Source organism: Meles meles, chromosome 21 (assembly GCF_922984935.1).
Source record: "Meles meles chromosome 21, mMelMel3.1 paternal haplotype, whole genome shotgun sequence".
NCBI lineage: Eukaryota > Metazoa > Chordata > Mammalia > Carnivora > Mustelidae > Meles > Meles meles.
The window spans coordinates 19,491,797-19,511,860 of NC_060086.1; the positions used below are offsets into that span (position 1 = coordinate 19,491,797).

At 39.7% G+C, this 20,064-nt stretch overlaps 1 protein-coding gene across 4 annotated transcripts in view; it reads right to left on the reverse strand.

Annotated features, from left to right (window-relative positions):
• ITGAM (integrin subunit alpha M) overlaps positions 1-20,064 on the reverse strand; it is a 48,952-nt gene that overhangs the window by 20,248 nt on the left and 8,640 nt on the right. For all 4 annotated transcript variants that reach the window (XM_045994366.1, XM_045994365.1, XM_045994364.1 and 1 more), the window contains exons 6-11: positions 13,616-13,746; positions 13,021-13,166; positions 11,866-12,019; positions 10,691-10,841; positions 9,723-9,796; positions 246-375 (exon numbers count right to left, since the gene is read on the reverse strand). In XM_045994366.1, coding sequence (XP_045850322.1) covers positions 246-375; positions 9,723-9,796; positions 10,691-10,841; positions 11,866-12,019; positions 13,021-13,166; positions 13,616-13,746 — 786 coding nt within the window. The remainder of the gene's footprint in view (positions 1-245; positions 376-9,722; positions 9,797-10,690; positions 10,842-11,865; positions 12,020-13,020; positions 13,167-13,615; positions 13,747-20,064) is intronic.

Genomic DNA, 20,064 nt, shown 5'->3' on the forward strand with positions numbered 1-20,064 from the left:
ACCCTGCTCCCTCTGAGAGACCTAGCCCTTGAGTAGGAGCAATGCAGTAGCCCCATGCTTAATAGGTTGGGATAACTGGAACCTGCACTATATTCCCCCTTTGTTAACATAATTAAATTGAAATTTTGAAATTTCTGTCCTTACAGTTATTCCAAGGGTCCACAAAAGAGCCAATTATATATATGTTAATTGAATTAGGCCATATCCTGACCCCTTCTTAAAGTTACCCTGCCCTTTCCACTTACCCAAGTAAGCATCATTCATGTCTGAATCTACCCTGGTTGTGTTGATGAAGGTAAATTTATCCTTTGACACATGAAGAAAGGCTCCACCAGCCCAGTCAAAGCTTCCCACAGCACCTAGCAAGAGACCATTCTGGGAAACAGGGTAGAACAAGATTGAGCAGCCTGCAACTTCAGTTCAATCTTTATCAAAATTCCAATAGCATTTTTCACAGAAATAGAACAAACAATCCTAAAACTTGTATAGAACCACAAAAGACCCCAAATAGCCAAAGCAATTTGGTGCAGCCACTGTGGACAACAGAATGGAGGTTCCTCAAAATTTTTAAAATAGAATTACCAAGTTATCCAACAATCCTACTTCTGAGTATTTATCCAAAGGAAATGAAAACCCTAACTCAAGAGATATCCCACGTTCATGAAGCATTATTTACAATAGCCAAGACACAGGGACCCCTGGGTAGCTCATTCAGTTGGGCATTCAACTCTTGATTTCAGCTCAGGTCATGGTCTTGAGGTTGTGGGACTAAGACCCACATTTGGCTCCATGCTCAGCATGGAATTCACTTGAGATTCTCTCTGGCGCTGCCCCTCCCCCCACTCACCTTCACTCACTCTCTCTTTCAAAATAAAATCTTGAAAAAAATAATTTAAAAAAACAATAGCCAAAGATGTGGAGAAAGGGGAACCCTCTTACACTGTTGGTGGGAATGCAAGTTGGTGCAGCCACGTTGGAAAACAGTGTGGAGATTCCTCAAAAAATTAAAAATAGAGCTACCCTATGACCCTTCAATTGCACTACTGGGTATTTACCCCAAAGATACAGATGTAGTGAAAAGAAGGGCCACACAGACCCCACTGTTCATAGCATCAATGGCCAAAATCGCCAAACTGTGGAAAGAGTGAAGATGCTCTTCAACAAATGAATGGATAAAGAAGATATGGTCTATATATACAATGGAATATTACTAAGTCATCAGAAAGGATGAATACCCAGCTTTTGTTGCAACACAGACGGGACTGGAAGAGATTATGCTGAGTGAAATCAGTCAAGCAGAGACAGTCAATTATCATATGGTTTCACTTCTGAAGCATAAGGAATAACATGGAGGATATTAGAAGAAGGAAAGGAAAAGTGAATTGGGGCAAATTGGAGGGGGAGACTAGGCATGAGAGACTGTGGACTTTGAGAAACAAACTGACAGTTTTGGAAGGGAGGGGAACGGGGGGATGGGTGAGACTGGTGGTGGGTATTAAGGAGGGGATGTATTGCATGGAGCACTGGGTGTGGTGCATAACAATAAATCTTGGAACACTGAAAAAATTTAAAAATTTGTATGGAATCAGAAGAGAACCCAAATTGCTAAGGAAATGTTGAAAAACAAAAACAAAACTGGCGGCATCACGTTACCTGATTTCAAGCTTTACTACAAAGCTGTGATCACCAAGACAGCATGGTACTGGCATAAAAACAGACACATAGACCAGTGGAACAGAGTAGAGAGCCCAGATATGGACCCTCAACGCTATGGTCAAATAATCTTTGACAAAACAGGAAAAAATATACAGTGGAAAAAAGACAGTCTCTTCAATAAATGGTGCTGGGAAAACTGGACAGCCATGTGTAGAAGAATGAAACTCGACCATTCTCTTACACTGCACACAAAGATAAACTCAAAATGGATAAAAGACCTCAACGTGAGACAGGAATCCATCAGAATCCTAGAGGAGAACATAGGCAGTAACCTCTTTGATATCAGCTGCAGCAACTTCTTTCAAGATATGTCTCCAAAGGCAAAGGAAACAAAAGCGAAAATGAACTTTTGGGACTTCATCAAGATCAAAAGCTTCTACACAGCAAAAGAAACAGTCCACAAAACAAAGAGGCAACCCACGGAATGGGAGAAGATATTTGCAAATGACAGTACAGACAAAAGGTTGATATCCAGGATCTATAAAGAACTTCTCAAACTCAACACACACAAAACAGATAATCATATCAAAAAATGGGCAGAAGATATGAACAGACACTTCTCCAATGAAGACATACAAATGGCTATCAGACACATGAAAAAATGTTCATCATCACTAGCCATCAGGGAGATTCAAATTAAAACTACATTGAGATACCACCTGACACCAGTTAGAATGGCCAAAATTAGCAAAACAGAAAACAACATGTGTTGGAGAGGGTGTGGAGAAAGGGGAACCCTCTTCCACTGTTGGTGGGAATGCAAGTTGGTGTAGCCACTTTGGAGAACAGTGTGGAGATTCCTGTAGAAATTAAGAATAGAGCTTCCCTATGACCCTGCAATTGCAACATTGGGCATTTACCCCAAAGATACAGATGTAGTGAAAAGAAGAGCCATCTGTACCCCAATGTTTATAGCAGCTATGGCCACGATTGCCAAACTGTGGAAAGAACCAAGATGCCCTTCAATGGATGAATGGATAAGGAAGATGTGGTACATATACACGATGGAGTATTATGCCTCCATCAGAAAGGATGAATACCCAACTTTTGTAGCAACATGGACGGGATTGGAAGAGATTATGCTGAGCGAAATAAGTCAAGCAGAAAGAGTCAAGTATCATATGGTTTCACTTATTTGTGGAGCATAACAAAGAACATGGAGGACATGGGGAGATGGAGAGGACAAGGGAGTTGAGGGAAATTGGAAGGGGAGATGAACCATGAGAGACTCTGGACTCTGAAAAACAACTTGAGGGTTTTGAAGGGGCGGGGGGTGGAAAGTTGGAATCCAGGAGGTGGGTTATAGGGAGGGCACGTATTGCATGGATGCATATATATGCAATGAATACTGTTACGCTGAAAAGAAATTTTTTAAAAATGTTTAAATACTCAAGATATGGAAATAATCTAACTATCCATCAAGGCATGAATAAAGAAAATGTGATATAGAATACAATGGAATATTATTTGGCCATAAAAAAGAAAATCCTGCCATTTGTGACAACACGTATGTACCCACCTTGAAGGCATTATGCTAAGCAAAATAAGTCAGAGAGAGACAAGTAGGGTATGATCTCCCTTATATGTGGAATCTAAAGACAAAACAAAACTGAATTATATAGATGCAGAGAACAGATTGGAGGTTGCAAAAGGTAATGAGTTGGGAGGGTAGGCAAAATGGGTGATGGTGGTCAAAAGGTACGAATTTCCAGTTATTAAATAAATAAATGCAGGGATGCAATATAAAGCATAGTGAGTATAGTTAGCTAAACTATGTTACATTTGAAATTGCTAAGAAAATAAATCTTATTACCAAGAACCAGTCCCAAATGGAGGCTATAAAAATTAGAATGAATGAGGCAGGAGAACAGCTCAGTGATAAAAAAGATAAAATGACAAAAAATAAGGAAACTGAAAAGAAGAGAGAAAGAGGGCACCTGGGTAGGTGGTTAAGCATCTGCCTTCAGCTCACATCATGATCTCAGAGTCCTGGGATCGATTCCCACATCAGGCTCCCTCAGGGAGCCTGCTTCTCCCTCTGCCTGCTGCTCCCCCTGCTTGTACTCTCACTCTCTCTCTGTCTGTCAAATAAATGAATAAAATCTTCTAAAAAGAGAGAAAGAGAGAAAGAAAACTACTGAGCAGCAAAGGCATATTTAAATAGAACTCAGCAGTTCCATAAAGTGAAGTAACAGCTTGATAGTAGGGGTCTCAGAAGATGAGGAGCAGGGGAGAGGGACAGATGGCTTATTTGAACAAATTATAGCTGAAAACTTCCCTAATCTGAAGAAGGAAACAAGCATTCAAGTCCAAAAAACTCCATAAAAAATAGGTCAACGCATCAGCATATGATAATGAATTTTTCAAATTTCAGAGATAAACAGAAAATCCTGAAAGCACCTTGGGACAAGAGGTCCTTAACCTCCAAGGGTAGAAACATAAGGCTGTCAGCAGACATGCCCACAGAGACAGGGCAGGCCAAAAAGAACTGGCATGATATATTCAATGTGTAAATGGGAAAAATATGCAGCCAAGAATACTTTATCCAGCAAGGCTGTCATTCAGAATGAAAGAAGAAATAAAGAATTTCAGTACAAACAAAAACTAAAGGAATCTGTGAACACTAAACCAACACTGCAAGAAATATTAAAGGGGATCCTTTGAGTGAAGAGAGAGCCCAATGGTAACAAAGACCAGAAAGGAACAGAGACAATCTACAGAAATAGCAACTTTACAGATAATACAATAGCACTAAATTCATAACTTTCAATAATTAATCTGAATGTAGGGGCGCCTGGGTGGCTCAGTTCACTGAACATCTGCCTTTGCCTCAGGTCATGATCCAGGGTCTTGAGATCAAGACCCACATTGGGTTCCCTGCTCAGTGGGAGGTTGCTTCTCCCTCTCCCCCTGCCTGACACTCTGCCTTCTTTTGCTTTCCCTCTGTCAAATAAATAAATAAATCTTAAAAAAAAGAAAGAAAGAAAGAGAAAAACATAGAATAGTTTTTTTAAATAATAATTAATCTTAATGTAAATTGACTAAATGGTCCTATCAAAAGACACAGGATGGAGCGCCTGGGTGGCTCAGTGGGTTAAAGCCTCTGCCTTCAGCTCAGGTAATGATCTCAGGGTCCTGGGATCGAGCCCCACACCAGGCTCTCTGCTCAGCAGGGAGCCTGCTTCCTCCTCTCTCTCTCTGCCTGCCTCCCTGCCTACTTGTGATCTGTCAAATAAATAAATAAAATCTTTAAAAAAAAAAGACACAGGATATCAAATTGGATTTTTTTTAAAAAAGACCCACTGAGGAGATGGAGAGGAGAGGGAGTTGAGGGAAACTGGAAGGGGAGATGAACCATGAGAGAGTATGGACTCTGAAAAACAACCAGAGGGTTTTGAAGGGGCGGGGGGGGCGGGGAGGGTGGGAGGTTGAGGAACCAGGTGGTAGGTAATAGGGAGGGCATGTACTGCACGGAGCACTGGGTGTGATGCCAAAACAATGAACACTGTTATGCTGTAAATAAACAAATAAACAAATAAAATAAATAAATAAATAAATAAATAAGACCCACTGATATGCTGCTTACAAAAGACTCATTTTAAACCCACAGACACCTCCAGATTGAAAGCAAGAGGTGGAGAAGCATCTATCATCCAAATGGACTTCAAAAGAAAGCTGGAGTAGCAATCCTTATATCAGAAAACTAGACTTTAAACCAAAGACTGTAATAAGAGATGAAGAAAGACACTGTTTCATAATAGAAGGGTCTATACAACAGGAAGATCTAACAGCTGTAAATATTTATGCCCCAAACTTGGGAGCCGACAACTATATAAACCAATTAATAACAAAACTGAAGAAACACATTTAAAATAATACAATAATGGTAAGGGATGTTAACACCCCACTGACAGCAATGGACAGATCATCTAAAGAGAAGATCAAAGAGTAAACAAGGGCTTTGAATGACACACAGGACCAGATGGACTTCACAGATACATTCAGAGCATTTCATCCTAAAGCAGGAGAATACACATTCTTCTTGATTGCACATGAAACATTCTCCAGAATATCTCACTTACTGGGTCACAAATCAGGTTCTCAACTGGTACGTGAAGACTGAGATTATATCATGCATATATTCAGACTACAATGCTTTAAAACGTAAAGACAACCACAAGAAAAACTTGGGAAGGAACACAAATATAGGGAGGTTAAAAAAACATCCTACTAAGAATGAATGGGTCAACAAGGAAATTAAAGAAGAATTTTTAAAAATACACGGAAGTAAATGAAAATGAAGACACTACAGTTCAGAAGCTTTGGGATGCAGTATATATCAATACAGCCCTTCCTCAAGAAACAAGAAAAGTCTCAAATACACAAGCTAACCTTATACCTAAAGGGGCTGGAAAAAAGAACAGAAAACAAAGCCTAAATCCAGCAGGACAAGAGAAATAATAAAGATTAGAACAAAAATCAATGATATATAAGTTTAAAAAAATAGTAGAACAGATCCTTTGAAAGACTTAGTAAGATAGATAAAGCCCTAGCCAGGCTTATCAAAAAGAAAAGAGAAAGATCAAATAAATAAAATCATAAATGAAAGACAAAAGATCACAACCAACACCAAAGAAATACAGTTATAAGAACATATTATGAGCAACTATATGCCAACAAATTAAGCAATCTGGAAGAAATAGATGCAATTCTAGAAACACAAAGTACCAAAACTGAAACAGAAAGAAATGAAAAATGTGAAGAGACCTATACCCACCAAGGAAATTGAAGCAGTAATAAAAAACCTCCCAAAAAACAAGACTCCAGGCCCAGATGATTTCTCAGGGGAATTCCACCAAACATTTAAATAAGAATTAATACCTATTTTTCTGAAGGTGTTTCATAAGATAAAAAGGGAAGGAAAACTTCCAAACTCTTTCTATGAGGCCAGCATTACCTTTACCCCAAAAGCAGACAAAGACCCCACCAAAAAGAATTACAGACCAATATCCCTGATGAGCATGAATTAAAAAATTCTCACCAAGATACTGGTTAATAAGTTCCAACAGTACATTAAAAGGATTATTCACTATGACCAAGTGAAATTTATTCCTGGGCTGGAAGATTGGTTCAACATCCACAAATCAATCAACAAAATATACCACATTAATAAAAGAAAGAACAAGAACCATATGATCCTCTCGATTGATGCAGAAAAAAACGTTTGACAAAATACAGCATCCTTTCTTGATTAAAACTCTCCACTGTTTAGGGATAAAGGGAACATAAAAGCCATATGTGAAAGATCCACAGTGAATATCATCCTCCACAAGGAAAGACTAAGAGCTTTTTCCCCTATGGTCAGGAACATGACAGGGATGCCCATTCTCACCACTGGTGTTCAAAATAATACTGGAAAACCTAGCACCAGCAATCAGACAATAAAAAGAAGTAAAAGGTATCCAAATCTGCAAAGAAGAACTCTTTGCAGATGATATGATACTCTCTGCAGAAAACCCAAAAGACTCCACTAGAAAGTGCTGGAACTGATACAGGAATTCAGCAAAGTTGCAGGATATAAAATCAATGCACATCAGTCATTTGCATTTCTGTACACTAACAATGAGGCAGAAGAAAGAGAAATCAAGGAATCAGTCCCATTTACAATTGCACCAAGAACTGTAAGATACCTAGGAATAAACCTAACCAAAAAGGTAAAGGATCTGTATTCTGAAAACTAAAAAATATTTATGAAAGAAATTGAGGAAAGCACAAAGAAATGGAAAAACATTCCATGCTCATGGATCAGAAAAAAAAATATTGTTAAAATGTCTATGCTACCTAGAGCAATCTACACATGTAATGCAATCACTATCAAGATACCATCAGCATTTTCCACAAACCTGGAACAGATGATCCTAAAATTTGTATGGAACCAGAAAAACCCTGAATAGCCACAGGAATGTTTAAAAAGAAAACCAAAAAAAAAAAAAAAGAAAGAAAGAAAGAAAAAGAAAACCGAAACTGGAGGCATCACAATCCAGACTTCAGGCCATATTACAAGGCTATAATCATCAAGACAGTATGGTACTGGCACAAAAACAGACACATAAATCAATGGAAGAGAATAGAGAACCCAGAAATGGACCCTCACCTCTATGCTCAACTAATCCTTGACAAAGCAGGAAAGAATATCCAATGGAGAGAGTCTTTTCAACAAATGGTACAGGGAAAACTAGACACCAACATGCAAAGAATGAAACTGTACCAATTTGTTATACCATATACAAAAATAACCTCAAAACGGATGACAGACCTAAATGTGAAAGAGGAATCCATCAAAATTCTAGAGGAGAACACAGGCAGCAACCTCTGACCTCAACCACAGCAGCTTCCTGTCAGACACATCTCCAAAGGCAAGAGAAACAAAAACAAAGATGAACTATTGGGATCTCATCCAAATGAAAAGCTTTTGCATAGCAAAGGAAACAATCAACAAAACTAAAAGGCAACTTATGGAATGGGAGAAGATATTTGCAAATGTCTTATCAAATAAAAGGCTAGTATCCAAGATCTATAAAGAACTTATCAAAAAAAAATTAAACTTATCAAACTCAACACCCAAAAAAATAAAAATCCAATCAAGAAATGGGCAGAAGACATGAATAGACACTTTTCCAAAGAAGACATCCAGATGGCTAACAGAACATTTAAAAAATGTTCTACATCACTGGGCATCAGGGAAATACAAATCAAAACCACAATGAGACACCACTTCACATCAGTCAGACTGGTTAAATTGAACTCAGGAAACAACAGATGTTGGCAAGGATGTGAAGAAAGAGAAACCCTCTTACACTGTTGGTGAGAATGCAAACTGGTGCAGCCACTCTAGAAAACAGTAGGGAGGTTCCTCAAAAAGTGAAAAATAGAGCTACCCTACACCCAGCAACTGAACTACTCAGTATTTACCCAAAGGATACAAACATCATGATTTGAATGAGCACATGAACCCCAATGTTTATGGCACCAATGTCCACAGTAGCCAAAATATGGAAAGAGGCCAGATGTCTCATGACAGATGAATGGATGAAGATGTACTGTGGAATATTACTCAGCCATCAAAAAAGAATGAACTCTTACCATTTGGAATGACATGGATGGAAATAGAGAGTATTATGCTAAGTGAAATAAGTCAGAGAAAGACAAATACAATATGATTTCACTCATATGTGTAATTTAAGAAATAAAACAGATGAACATAGGGGAAGGGAAGGAGCAAAGGAAAATGAAATAAGATGAAAATAGAGAGGGTAGCAAAGAGATACTGAGATGCTGAGCTTAAGGAAACAAAGGATTGCTAAATGCAACTGATGAATCACTAAATACCTCCCCTGAAACTAATAATACAATATATGTTAACTAAATTGAATTTAAATAAAGAATTTTTAAATTTTTTAATTTAAAAAAAAGAAAACAAATCTTAAAGTTTTCATCAAAAGAAAAAATTTTGTAACTATGTAGTGATACATATTAATTAGACTTATTGTAGTGATCTTTTCACAATATACACATATATCAAATCCTCATGTTGTATACTTGAAACTAAAATCTTTCATTTTAAAGATTTTATTTATTTATTTGATAGACAGAGGTTACAAGTAGTCAGAGAGGCAGGCAGGGAGAGAGAGGAGGAAGCAGGCTCCCTGCTGAGCAGTGAGCCCAATGTGGAGCTCGATCCCACGACCTTGGGATCATGACCTGAGCCAAAGGCAGAGGCTTTAACCCACTAAGCCACCCAGGTGCCCCTTGAAGCTAAAATCTTATCGTGTATCCATATCCATGTCATATACCCTCAATGAAAACAAAAAAAAAAAAAAAAACAGGATTAAAAAGGAAAAGGGACCACTGCTCCCCATCAAAGAAATGCCTCCCAACAAGTACTCATTGCAGATAAAAGCCACCAAACCTCTTGCCCAATCCCAATTTAATGAAGGATCACTTACAGAGGTGATGGCAGCACTGAAGCCTTCCTGAGACATCTCATGCTCAAAGGAGCTGGTACTCCCTGTCTGAGTACCTGTGAGGAGGAGAGATTTCTATAATAAAGAAAGCAGAAGAGCTGGAATTCAAATGCTATGGTGACCAGACAAAAGGAGGCTCAGATGGCAGCTATGCTGAATTAGAAAGTATATACCCCTTTTATAAAGATGGTAGCTATTTGGCTCCAACTGGTTTTTGCCACATGAGAATGCAGTCTAATGTTCCAACTTTTTAAGACAAACCATAAATCTAGATTGTATATGAACCCTCCCCCAGTATTTTAAATTCTCTTAATCAGTAAACATTTATTGAGCACCCTCTATGTACCAGACTCTATTCTAGACACTGGAGATTCAGCAATGAAACAAACACACAAATATTGGCAACATATCCAAATTCTTGTAAAAATAGTGTGTGAGGTTTGGCTCCCCTATCCTCCAATTTTCCAGCCTATAGCCAATGCAAAGTAGAGATAAAGTCCAGATCCTTTGATTTCAAAGGAAATGACCAAGTGAGGCCAGAGTTGCTGGAAACTAGGGGAAGTGGAGAGAGTTGAATTAATCCTAAGAGTCAAGATACCAAGGGCTAGGAAGTCCTAGTTTCTTTTTTTTTTCCATTTTCTTTATTTTTTCAGCGTAACAGTATTCATTGTTTTTGCACAACACCCAGTGCTCCATGCAAAACGTGCCCTCCCTATTACCCACCACCTGTTCCCCCAACCTCCCACCCCTGACCCTTCAAAACCCTCAGGTTGTTTTTCAGAGTCCATAGTCTCTTATGGTTCGCCTCCCCTTCCAAAATTTTTTTTTAATAAACACATAATGTATTTTATCCCCAGGGGTACAAGTCCTAGTTTCTAAAGGAGAAATGCATATTGGAGAGTAAAGGACTGCCTCTGGAGCTGCTGCAGGAATGCAGAACCTTAGCTTACCCTCAATTGCAAATATCTTTTCCTGAAGCTGGTTTTGAATGGTCTTCAGAGCTTCAAAGTTATTCACCCGGAACACATGATCACGAGAAGGCTTGGATGCAATGATATTAAGCTCTTCACGATTTTTTGGAATATTGAAAGCATCTCCCACCTGTTACCAAGGACAGTGACAATCAGACACCATCTGGAGTTAGCTATCTCATCCAGCAAAAAAAAAAAAAAAAAATTCTGAAGGAAAAGATTCTGAAACAGAATATGTCAAATGAGGGAATGAACCATAAGGCCCCTGGGACAGGGCCACCAAGTTGAGTAAAACAGATTATGCACTGCATGGGGTATTCTGTCAAGGAAGTTATTAGGAGCTGAAATACAGCCTTTGGTTCCTTTGCTGTGCCATGCCTCCTGGTGTAGGGCTGACCTCTCCCCAGAGTAAAGAGAGTCTTTTCCTCTATATGAAGAGGTTTCCTACTTGTCAAACCATGCACCAATGATGATACCTTTTTCTGTCATACAAGGTAATGTGGTAGTTTGACTACAATGATGATCTGAACTCTTTACCTGTTCCTATATCCAAGCTCTTTCCCCCCAGAACTTTGCTGTATCTTCTCACGCATGGCAGAGTAATCTACCCTGCTTACATCTCTGGGTGCAGCCATACATCTTGCTAATAGCCGTTGGCTAATGGATATTATCATAAATGATGCAGACAGAGGCTTCAAAGAGTGTTTGCAACATTTCCATTTGCTCTTTTGTTCCCCTGCCTTCACCATGAAGACATGTCCAGTCTAGCTCACAGAAGGATAACACAGGGAGCAGAAGAACCAAGTTACTCCAGTTGTTCCAGCCATTCTAGTCCAGCAAAAAGACATAATTGGAAACCCTCAGAAATGGAGAGAGCTCAGCCAAGATCAGCAAAGCTGCCAACCAACCTTCAAATGAATATACATATAAGAGTGAGCCAGTCAAAAATCAGAAAAACTCCCCAGGTGAACTACAGAATCATTTGTTTCAAAGACTGAATTCTAATTTGTTACACTTAACTGATATAGGCCCATATGGGCTAGCAGTGACCCTTGGCCCACCTTGGTTTTAGGGATATTTTCAAACTGAAGGAAAGGTATATCCAAACAGAAACCCTCCATAGAAACATCAGGCCAGAGAGCCACATCTCCTACCCCAATGACATAGCGAATGATCCCCTCTCTGTCTGCTTCAGGGATGACATCCTTGTAATCCAAGGGATCATCAAACTTTTCTCCATCTGTGATGACAACTAGGATCTTAAAGACATTCTTCCGGGCTCCTCTGCTACTGTGAAACAGTTCTCTTCTGTCCAGGGAAGAGGAAAGAAAAGTCAAATGTGAATAGACAGAGATATTTGTTATGCTAGGGAGGGGATGTTAGCAGTCACAGGCACAGATGTAGCTAAGAGAGGTAGAGGCTCCCCTGGAATGAACATTGAGATGTGGTTGCCCCAAGACCTGGAAAGGCAGCAAGAGAAGGGAGAAGAGTGGAAGGAAAGGAAAGAATCACTGTCTTTATATACTTTTGCATAAACTTGTTTTTAACTGAGTATTATACCCTTAAATTAAAACAAATTTTTAAGCTTAATTAGGCTTTCACAAACCTTTCCTGATTTGATTCAACAACTCTCTAGCTCATTCCTGAACTTCTGTCCCAACCCCCACCCTCACCTCTACACACACACATATCACATCATATCAGAGTGAACTTCCAAAACAAGATACGGTGACATCTCCTCACTGCTTAAAACATTCAGTAGATCCCAACTCACTATTCAGTTGCCTTAAGTGACCTGGCCTCAAATGATCTCTGTAGCCTCTCTCCTAACCTTACCCTCACATCTCTCCTTCAGTCCTACCTTTACTCACAACTTGTATTTCATGAGTGTACCATGCAGAGTCTCTCCTCACCTTTACTCGTGTCCTTTACCCTATCCCTGTCTGAAATAAGCCCTTTCATTCTTCAAATCCCAGCAAAAAAATAAATCACCTCCTCCTTCCACCCTAAGAAAAGATCTTTTTGTGTGTGTTATGTTAGTCACCATAAAATACATCATTAGTTTTTGATGTAGTGTCCCAAGATTTATTGTTTATGTACAAAACCCAGTGCTCCATGTAATACATGACCTCCTTAACACCCACCACAAGGCTCACCCATATCCCCATCCCCTTCACCTCTAAAACTGTCAGTTTGTTTCTCAGAGTCCCCAGACTCTCACGGTTTGTCTCCACCTCCGATTTCCCCCATTTCACTTTTCCTTTCCTTCTCCTAATGTCCTCCATGTTATTCCCAAGCAAAGATCTTACACTACTTTGCGGATTCCTGTGGCAGTGTGTGTCCTCCCATACAGCTGTGTTATTGGCCTCACCAGAAATTCTGGGTCAGGGTTTTTCTTGAATTGATTGAAGGTGAAATGAAGCTGGAAGTCTTCAGAGAACTGCATCAAAGAAAACTGGGAACAGGCATCTGCCATTACATTGGAGAAGATGACTCTCCTCACACTTACCCATTTCCCAGGAAGCTCTACATAGATCTTGAAACATTCCGGTCTCCAAATCCCTCCAAATTCCATACTGTCCCCAATCCTTCTGCCTCATCAGGACAGAGATCTGCCATCAGCTCCCACTTCTAAGTACTAGAACTCACCCAGAGATGATATGTGAGTTTTATCTCACATATCAACCCTTATCAATGAGTCAGAGTCGTATGCTATACAGAGGGCTGGAAGAAGCTGAGGCTGCATCCAGACAGAGAAGGAAAAAGAATCATGAAAGAAAATCATGATCAATTTGCAATTTAGCAATGTCAGCAATTGAAGTAAAAGGGGAAAGTGGAGACCTGGATGCCACGTATTTGCCAAAATTTTATGAGCTATTTCCTAACCTACCCATATGCCCTCACCAAGGTTTTGGACTTCTTGAATAGATCCATCACAGTTGAGACAAAGGCCTTCATCCGCTGAAAGTCACTCGGGTTGATGCTACCAGAGCCATCAATCAAGAAGGCAATATCACTGTCTTGCCGAGGGCACTCTTGGGGAACAAAAGAAAGGATGAACTAATTAAGTACTAGTACATGCACTAACTAAATGCATTCATTTTTTTGCATGTCAGCTCTCTGCTAAGAAGTTAAAATAAATGGTAAACAATATCCAACCCATGTTCCAAGCTTAATAAAAACATGGGCACAATCTCAAGATCACAGCCACCATGAAGAAGGCATCTGCCAGAAGATGCTAATGTTACTTTTTTTTTATTTCTTTTCAGAGTAACAGTATTCATTGCTTATGCACCACACCCAGTGCTCCATGCAATACATGCCCTCCATAATACCCACCAACTGGCTCCCCCAACCTCCCACCCCCCGCCCCTTCAAAACCCTCACATTGTTTTTCAGAGTCCATAGTTTCTCATGGTCCATCTCCCCCTCCAATGTCCCTCAACTCCCTTCTCCACTCCATCTCCCCATGTCCTCCATATTATGCTCCACAAATAAGTGAAACCATATGATAATTGACTCTCTCTGCTTGACTTATTTCACTCAGCATAATCTCTTCTAGTCCCGTCCATGTTGCTAAAAAGTTGAGTATTCATCTTTCTGATGGAGGCATAATACTCCATCGTGTATATGTACCACGTCTTCTTTATCCATTTGTCCGTTGAAGGGCATCTTGGTTCTTTCCATAGTGCCAATGTTACTTTTGAAGATCAACAAAAGATAAACAAATTTTCATGACTACAAGTAGATTCTTCCTTCAAGCTGAAGGAAGAAATAGAAGTAAAAAAAACTACAAAATTTAAAGATGCTTGTAAGGACATCATACTTGCAGATAGATGACTACTGCTTAATGATTCCTTATCAATTTTGTGATGTTTTCATTAGCCATTCACAAGAATAAACACAAGAAATGTTAGGAGAAGCAAAGAAAAATTTGCAGGAAGAAACTGAAGCCTTAGAGTTTACAGTAGAATCAATTCAGCAGGTGTTAGCATATTAAAAAGTTCAATTATATGCAAAATTTGGGAGCAAAATAAACCTTGGTGCTAATGAAAGTTAACCATTTTATTATACTTCTTAAGATCTGTTTAATAAACTTGAATATTGTTTAATACAATTTGGAATATGGATGAAGTATGGGAAAATTTGGTAAATTCTGCCCAAGGAAGTCAGGAAAAGTAGTGGTATCAGAGCTAACTCTGAGAAGGAGAAATAATTTGCCAGAAATACAAAGGGAGAAATAAATTACAGGAAAAAAGGAATAGCACATACAACAATATACTGGATATCCTCCTCCTTTCTGTCCCCAGCCCCAAATCCACTTTCTATCCTCCTCCAATCTGCTCTGCAACCCAGGAAGTCAGCCCACATAAACCACATGCATTCTGGATTCCTTTGCCTCTGATTTCTACTTGGATTTGCCCAATTAGGAGCCTCAATAGAAAACTAGAGGGAGGGAAGAGTGAGATCAGAGTATTCTACCCTTACTCCCTTCCTGGAAGGTTGCTTTGGGCCAGCTGTGGCCCTCAGTGGAAAATCACTGCTCCTTCAAGGAGGCACACTCCACACAACTTCTCCCTCTCCTTGTCCAATCAGCCTAGGTAACAGCTCTGCTGCTGCTTGCCCTGGGTTCCTGGATCATCCACTGTAGTTCCCTAAGACTCTAACAAACCTTTAAAATTAGTCCCTTTGTAAATAAAACCTTCTCAAATTATTCTAACTGGAGTGTACCATCCATTCCAGTCAAAACCTTGACTGATACAAGGGAAATGAACTTAAAATAATATCGCAGAATTGAGGGATTGAAATGGCTCTACTAAAATCAATCTATGTGAAGAGAATGGAGATAAGCCTATGTTATTAAGCAGAGGAAAGTTGGGAAGGGCCTTTCCATCCCCCCAAAAAAGTTAGACTTTGTCCCTCAGGCAGTGGAAAGCCACAGAAGTTTTCTTAGAAAAGGAGGTGAGATGATCTTTTTTGTATTTAGAAAGATTACTATAGCAATGAAAAGTTTCTAGCCACTCTATTAATGATTACCAAACACTGGAAACAACCCAAACATCTTTCAATGTGTGAACAGTATGTCTTCTAGGACTACAGTAAATCTATGCAATGGAATACTATTTGGCAATAAAAAGGGAAAGAACTACTGATATACCCAACAACATGGATGAACAATGGATGCAATATGGATGCAAATACATTATGCTAGTGAAAGATGCCAATCTCAAAAGGTTATAATTCCATTTATGTAGCTTTCTTAAGACAAACTAAACAGTGATGGAGAACAGACCAGTGAGTGCCGAGGGCTAGGATGGAAAGGGAGAAGGCAACTAACTATAAAGAGATAGCACTGAGGGACCCCTGGGTGGTCCAGTCGGTTAAGTTTCTGCTTTCAACTCTGGTCATGATCCCAGAGTCCTGGGATAGAGCCCCATGTTGGGCTCTCTTCTCAGCGGGGAGTCTGCTTCTTCCTCACCTTCTGCCTGCCACTCACCCTGCTCAGACTCACTCTTTCTGTGTCAAATAAATAAATAAAATATTTTTTAAAAGAGAGGGAGTGTGAAGGATGTTTTTAGGGGAGTAACAGAACTCTTGTATTCTGTTCATGTTGGGGTTTTTAAGATTTTATTTTTAGGGATGCCTGGGTGGCTCTGTCAGTTAAGCATCTGTCCTTGGCTTGGGTCATGATCCCAGGGGCCTGGGATGGAGTCCTGCATTGGGTTCCTTGTTAAGCAGAAAGTCTGCTTCTCTCTTTGCCTGCTGCTCCCCCTGCTTGTGCACTTCTCTCTCTCTCTCTCTCTCTCTCTCTCTCTCACACACACACACACACAAATAAATAAATAAATAAATAAAATCTTTTTTGGAAAAAAGATTTACCTTTAAGTAATCTTTACAACCAGCATGGGGCTGGAATTCACAACCTGTAGATCAAGAGTCACATGCTCTACCAACTGAGCCAGCCAGGCAGCCCATGTTCATGTTGTCTTTTAATGAAAATCTATACATACCTTAAAATTCAGGGAAGTGTATACTAAAAGAAAAAAGGCCAATTTAACTGTATTATTTTTGAAAAAATAAAATTACCCCAAAAAGTATTGGCTTTTCAAAAATAGATAAGCAGATTCTAATATCTGTATGGAACATATACAAAGAAAATTAACCAGAAAAAAATTTTGAAAATCTCAAAGATATGTTAAATGAAAAGAATCAAGTGTGTACAACATGCTACCGTTTGTGGCACAAAATAAAGATTATGGATATGTATATGTTTGTGAATATAGAGTTTTACCAGAAGACAGAAGAAACTGGTAACAGTGGTTGAGTGCCAGGAAGAAAATGTAGGCTGTGGGAACCAAGAGAGAGAAGTGTTATGTGCTTGAGTGCTGTTTGAATTCTGAATAATTTTTAAAGAACTGAAAATGTGTTTTAAAAAGAAAAGTATGGAATCCCAAGACTGAGGACTAAAGAGAGCAATGTGAGGGTAACAGCTGAAGCCACAGAATGCAATTGGGCAGGAAGAACACATGGACAAGAACAGAAGCTGTAACCTAGTACCCCTACCTACATATGCAAAGGTGATAGAGGAAGATGGCCTGGAGATGAAGTTTAGCTGAAGCCTTGGCAAGGGAAGAAACAAGAGGAAGGAGGGGAGGGGGAGTGCAAGCGAGGGGAGGAGGTAGAGTGGGAAGGGGAAGTGGGATAGGAGAAGAAGGGAGGAGAGGGGAAGGGAGAAATCTGGAGCCAAGGTGTTTAGGGAAGGAAGAGATGATCTGTAGGTCACATCAGAGTCAGTAAACATGAGGACAGGATAGAGATTTGGCATTTAGGGAATCACAAATGCCATCTGTGAGAGTAAGATTTATATGATGGTTGGACAGAAGCCATATTCAGAGGGTGAAGAATGGTGATATGGGGGAAATGGGAATAAGATGAGAGAACTCTTACAAGAAGTTTGGTGGTGAAGGAAAGGAGAAATAGCAGAAGATGTGGAGAAGACCAGTGAGAGGAAAGGTTATTTTCAATGCTATCAATTCTGGTGGTTGATTTTTTTAAGATATAGGTAAGCATGAGCATGTTTACATCCAAAGGAGGGGGAGAAATTTAAGCTCCTGGAGAGATGATTGAGGGTGTGGGCTTTGAGTTGGTGATATGATAAATCCTCAAACGCCCCGATAGAAGAATGATTCATGGAAAGGTGGACAGTTAGGTCTCCCTCTAAAACCAGTGAGACACTGCCAAGGGTGGTACCATTGCAAAAATTTGAACAAGAAGAAGGAGTAAGTAGAGGGAGTTCATCCCTGGCAACCTTGATTTTCTTTGTGAAGAAGGAAGGAAGGTTATCTGTTTAAAGTACAAAGGAGCAGAGCTTGAGGGGAGTGGGGGGGAACTATAAAAGAAAGACATATCTGCCTTTGTTAACAGACCCAACTTAAAAACAAGCAAAGGGATGGCCACGCAGTTGAAGAAGTAAGTGGCAGAAAGTACCTCAAAAAAAAAGATTTGGTCACTGTCACTCACTCACTCTCTATCAATCAACAAATGTTTGGGGAACAAGGATGTGGTAGGCAGCCACCAAGATGGTGCACAAGGTTCTCACCTCCTAGAAATAACACCCTTACATAGTCACCTTCTCTTGAGTGGGAGATGGATTTTTTTACTCACTTCAAAGGAACATAAGATGCCAGAGGTAATGTACTATTACTTCTCAGATTACATTATGGAAAGACTAATTTATTTCTTGGGTGTTTTCTCTCTCTCTCTCTTGCTCTCCTACTCCCTTGTTTACTCATTCTGAGGGAAGTCAACTGCTCTAGGGGGAGCAGTTGTAAGCTGCTTTATGGGGGACCTCATGTGATAAGCAACTGAGAGAAACCTCCAACAGTCAGTGAAAATTGAGGTCCTCAGTTCAACAATCTTGTAAATGTGCTTGGAAATGGATCTTCTTTCTCCAGTCAAGCCTTTATGAGACCACAGCTCCAATTTAACAGATTAACTTCAATTTCATGAAAAAACCTGAGGCAGAGGCACCCAGCTAAACTATGCCCAGATTCCTGATTCATAGGAACAGTAATATACATGTTTATTATTTTTAGCTGCTAAGTTTCGGGGCAATTTGTTAAGCAGCAATAGATACAAGAGCATAAAGCAATCAACAAAGGTAAGCAATATCCCTGCTATCATGAAGCCTACATTCTAGAAGAAAACACAGAAAAGAAACAAAATAAGTATAGACAGATATGAAGATGGTAAAGTTTAACAATGTGGTAGGAAGTAATGGTGAAAATGATTATAAGAGCCACTCAGGAAAGGCCTCTCTGGAGAGATGACATTTGAGCAGAGATGACAATAACGGGTTGTGAGCTAAGATCTGAGGAAAGAGCCTCCAGCCTGGAGGAATAGTAAAGTCCCTGAGGCAGGGACAACTTGGTGTCATTCTTGGAGAAAAAAGGCAGCCAGGGTGCCTGGAGCACAGTGGATGAAATAATAATGTTGGGAGAGCCTCAAAGGCTATGATCAGGAGACTTAGACACTTACTCTAAGGATGATGGCAGGGGCTGGTGGGGAGAATCATCTCACAAAGATGAGTAGCTATCTCAGGACTTCTCTATTATTTTTTATTGTTATATTAGTCACCATACAGTGCATCATTAGTTTTTGATATAGTGTTCCAAGATTCATTGTTTACATGTTAACACCCAGTGTTCCTTTCAATATATGCCCTCCTTAATACCCATCGCCCCACCCCGCTCCCTTCCAAAACCCTGTTTCTCAGAGTCCACAGTCTCTCATGGTTCATCTCCCCCTCTAGTTTCCCTCCTTCATTTTTCCCTTCCTTCTTCTAATGTCCTCCATGCTATTCTTTATGTTCCACAAGTAAGTGAAACCATATGATAATTGGCTTTCTCTGCTTGACTTACTTCACTCAGTATAATCTCCTCCAGTTCCATCGATGTTGATGCAAAAGTTAGGTATTCATCCTTTCTGATGGCTGAGTAATATCCCATTGTGTATATGGAGCACATCTTCTTTATCCATTCATCTGTTGAAGGGCATCTTCACTCTTTTTCACAGAGTGGCTATTGTAAACATGGCTGCTATGAACATTCTGGTGCATATGGCCCTTCTTTTCACTGCATCTGTATCTTTGGGGTAAATACCCAGTAGTGTAATTGCTGGGTCATTAGAGTAGCTCTATTTTTAACTTTTTGAGGAACCTCCATACTGTTTTCCAAATGCCTGTACCAACTTGCATTCCCATCAACAGCATAAGAGGGTTCCCCTTTCTCCACATCCTCTCCAACATTTGTTTCCTGCCTTGTTAATTTTTGCCATTCTAACTGGTGTAAGGT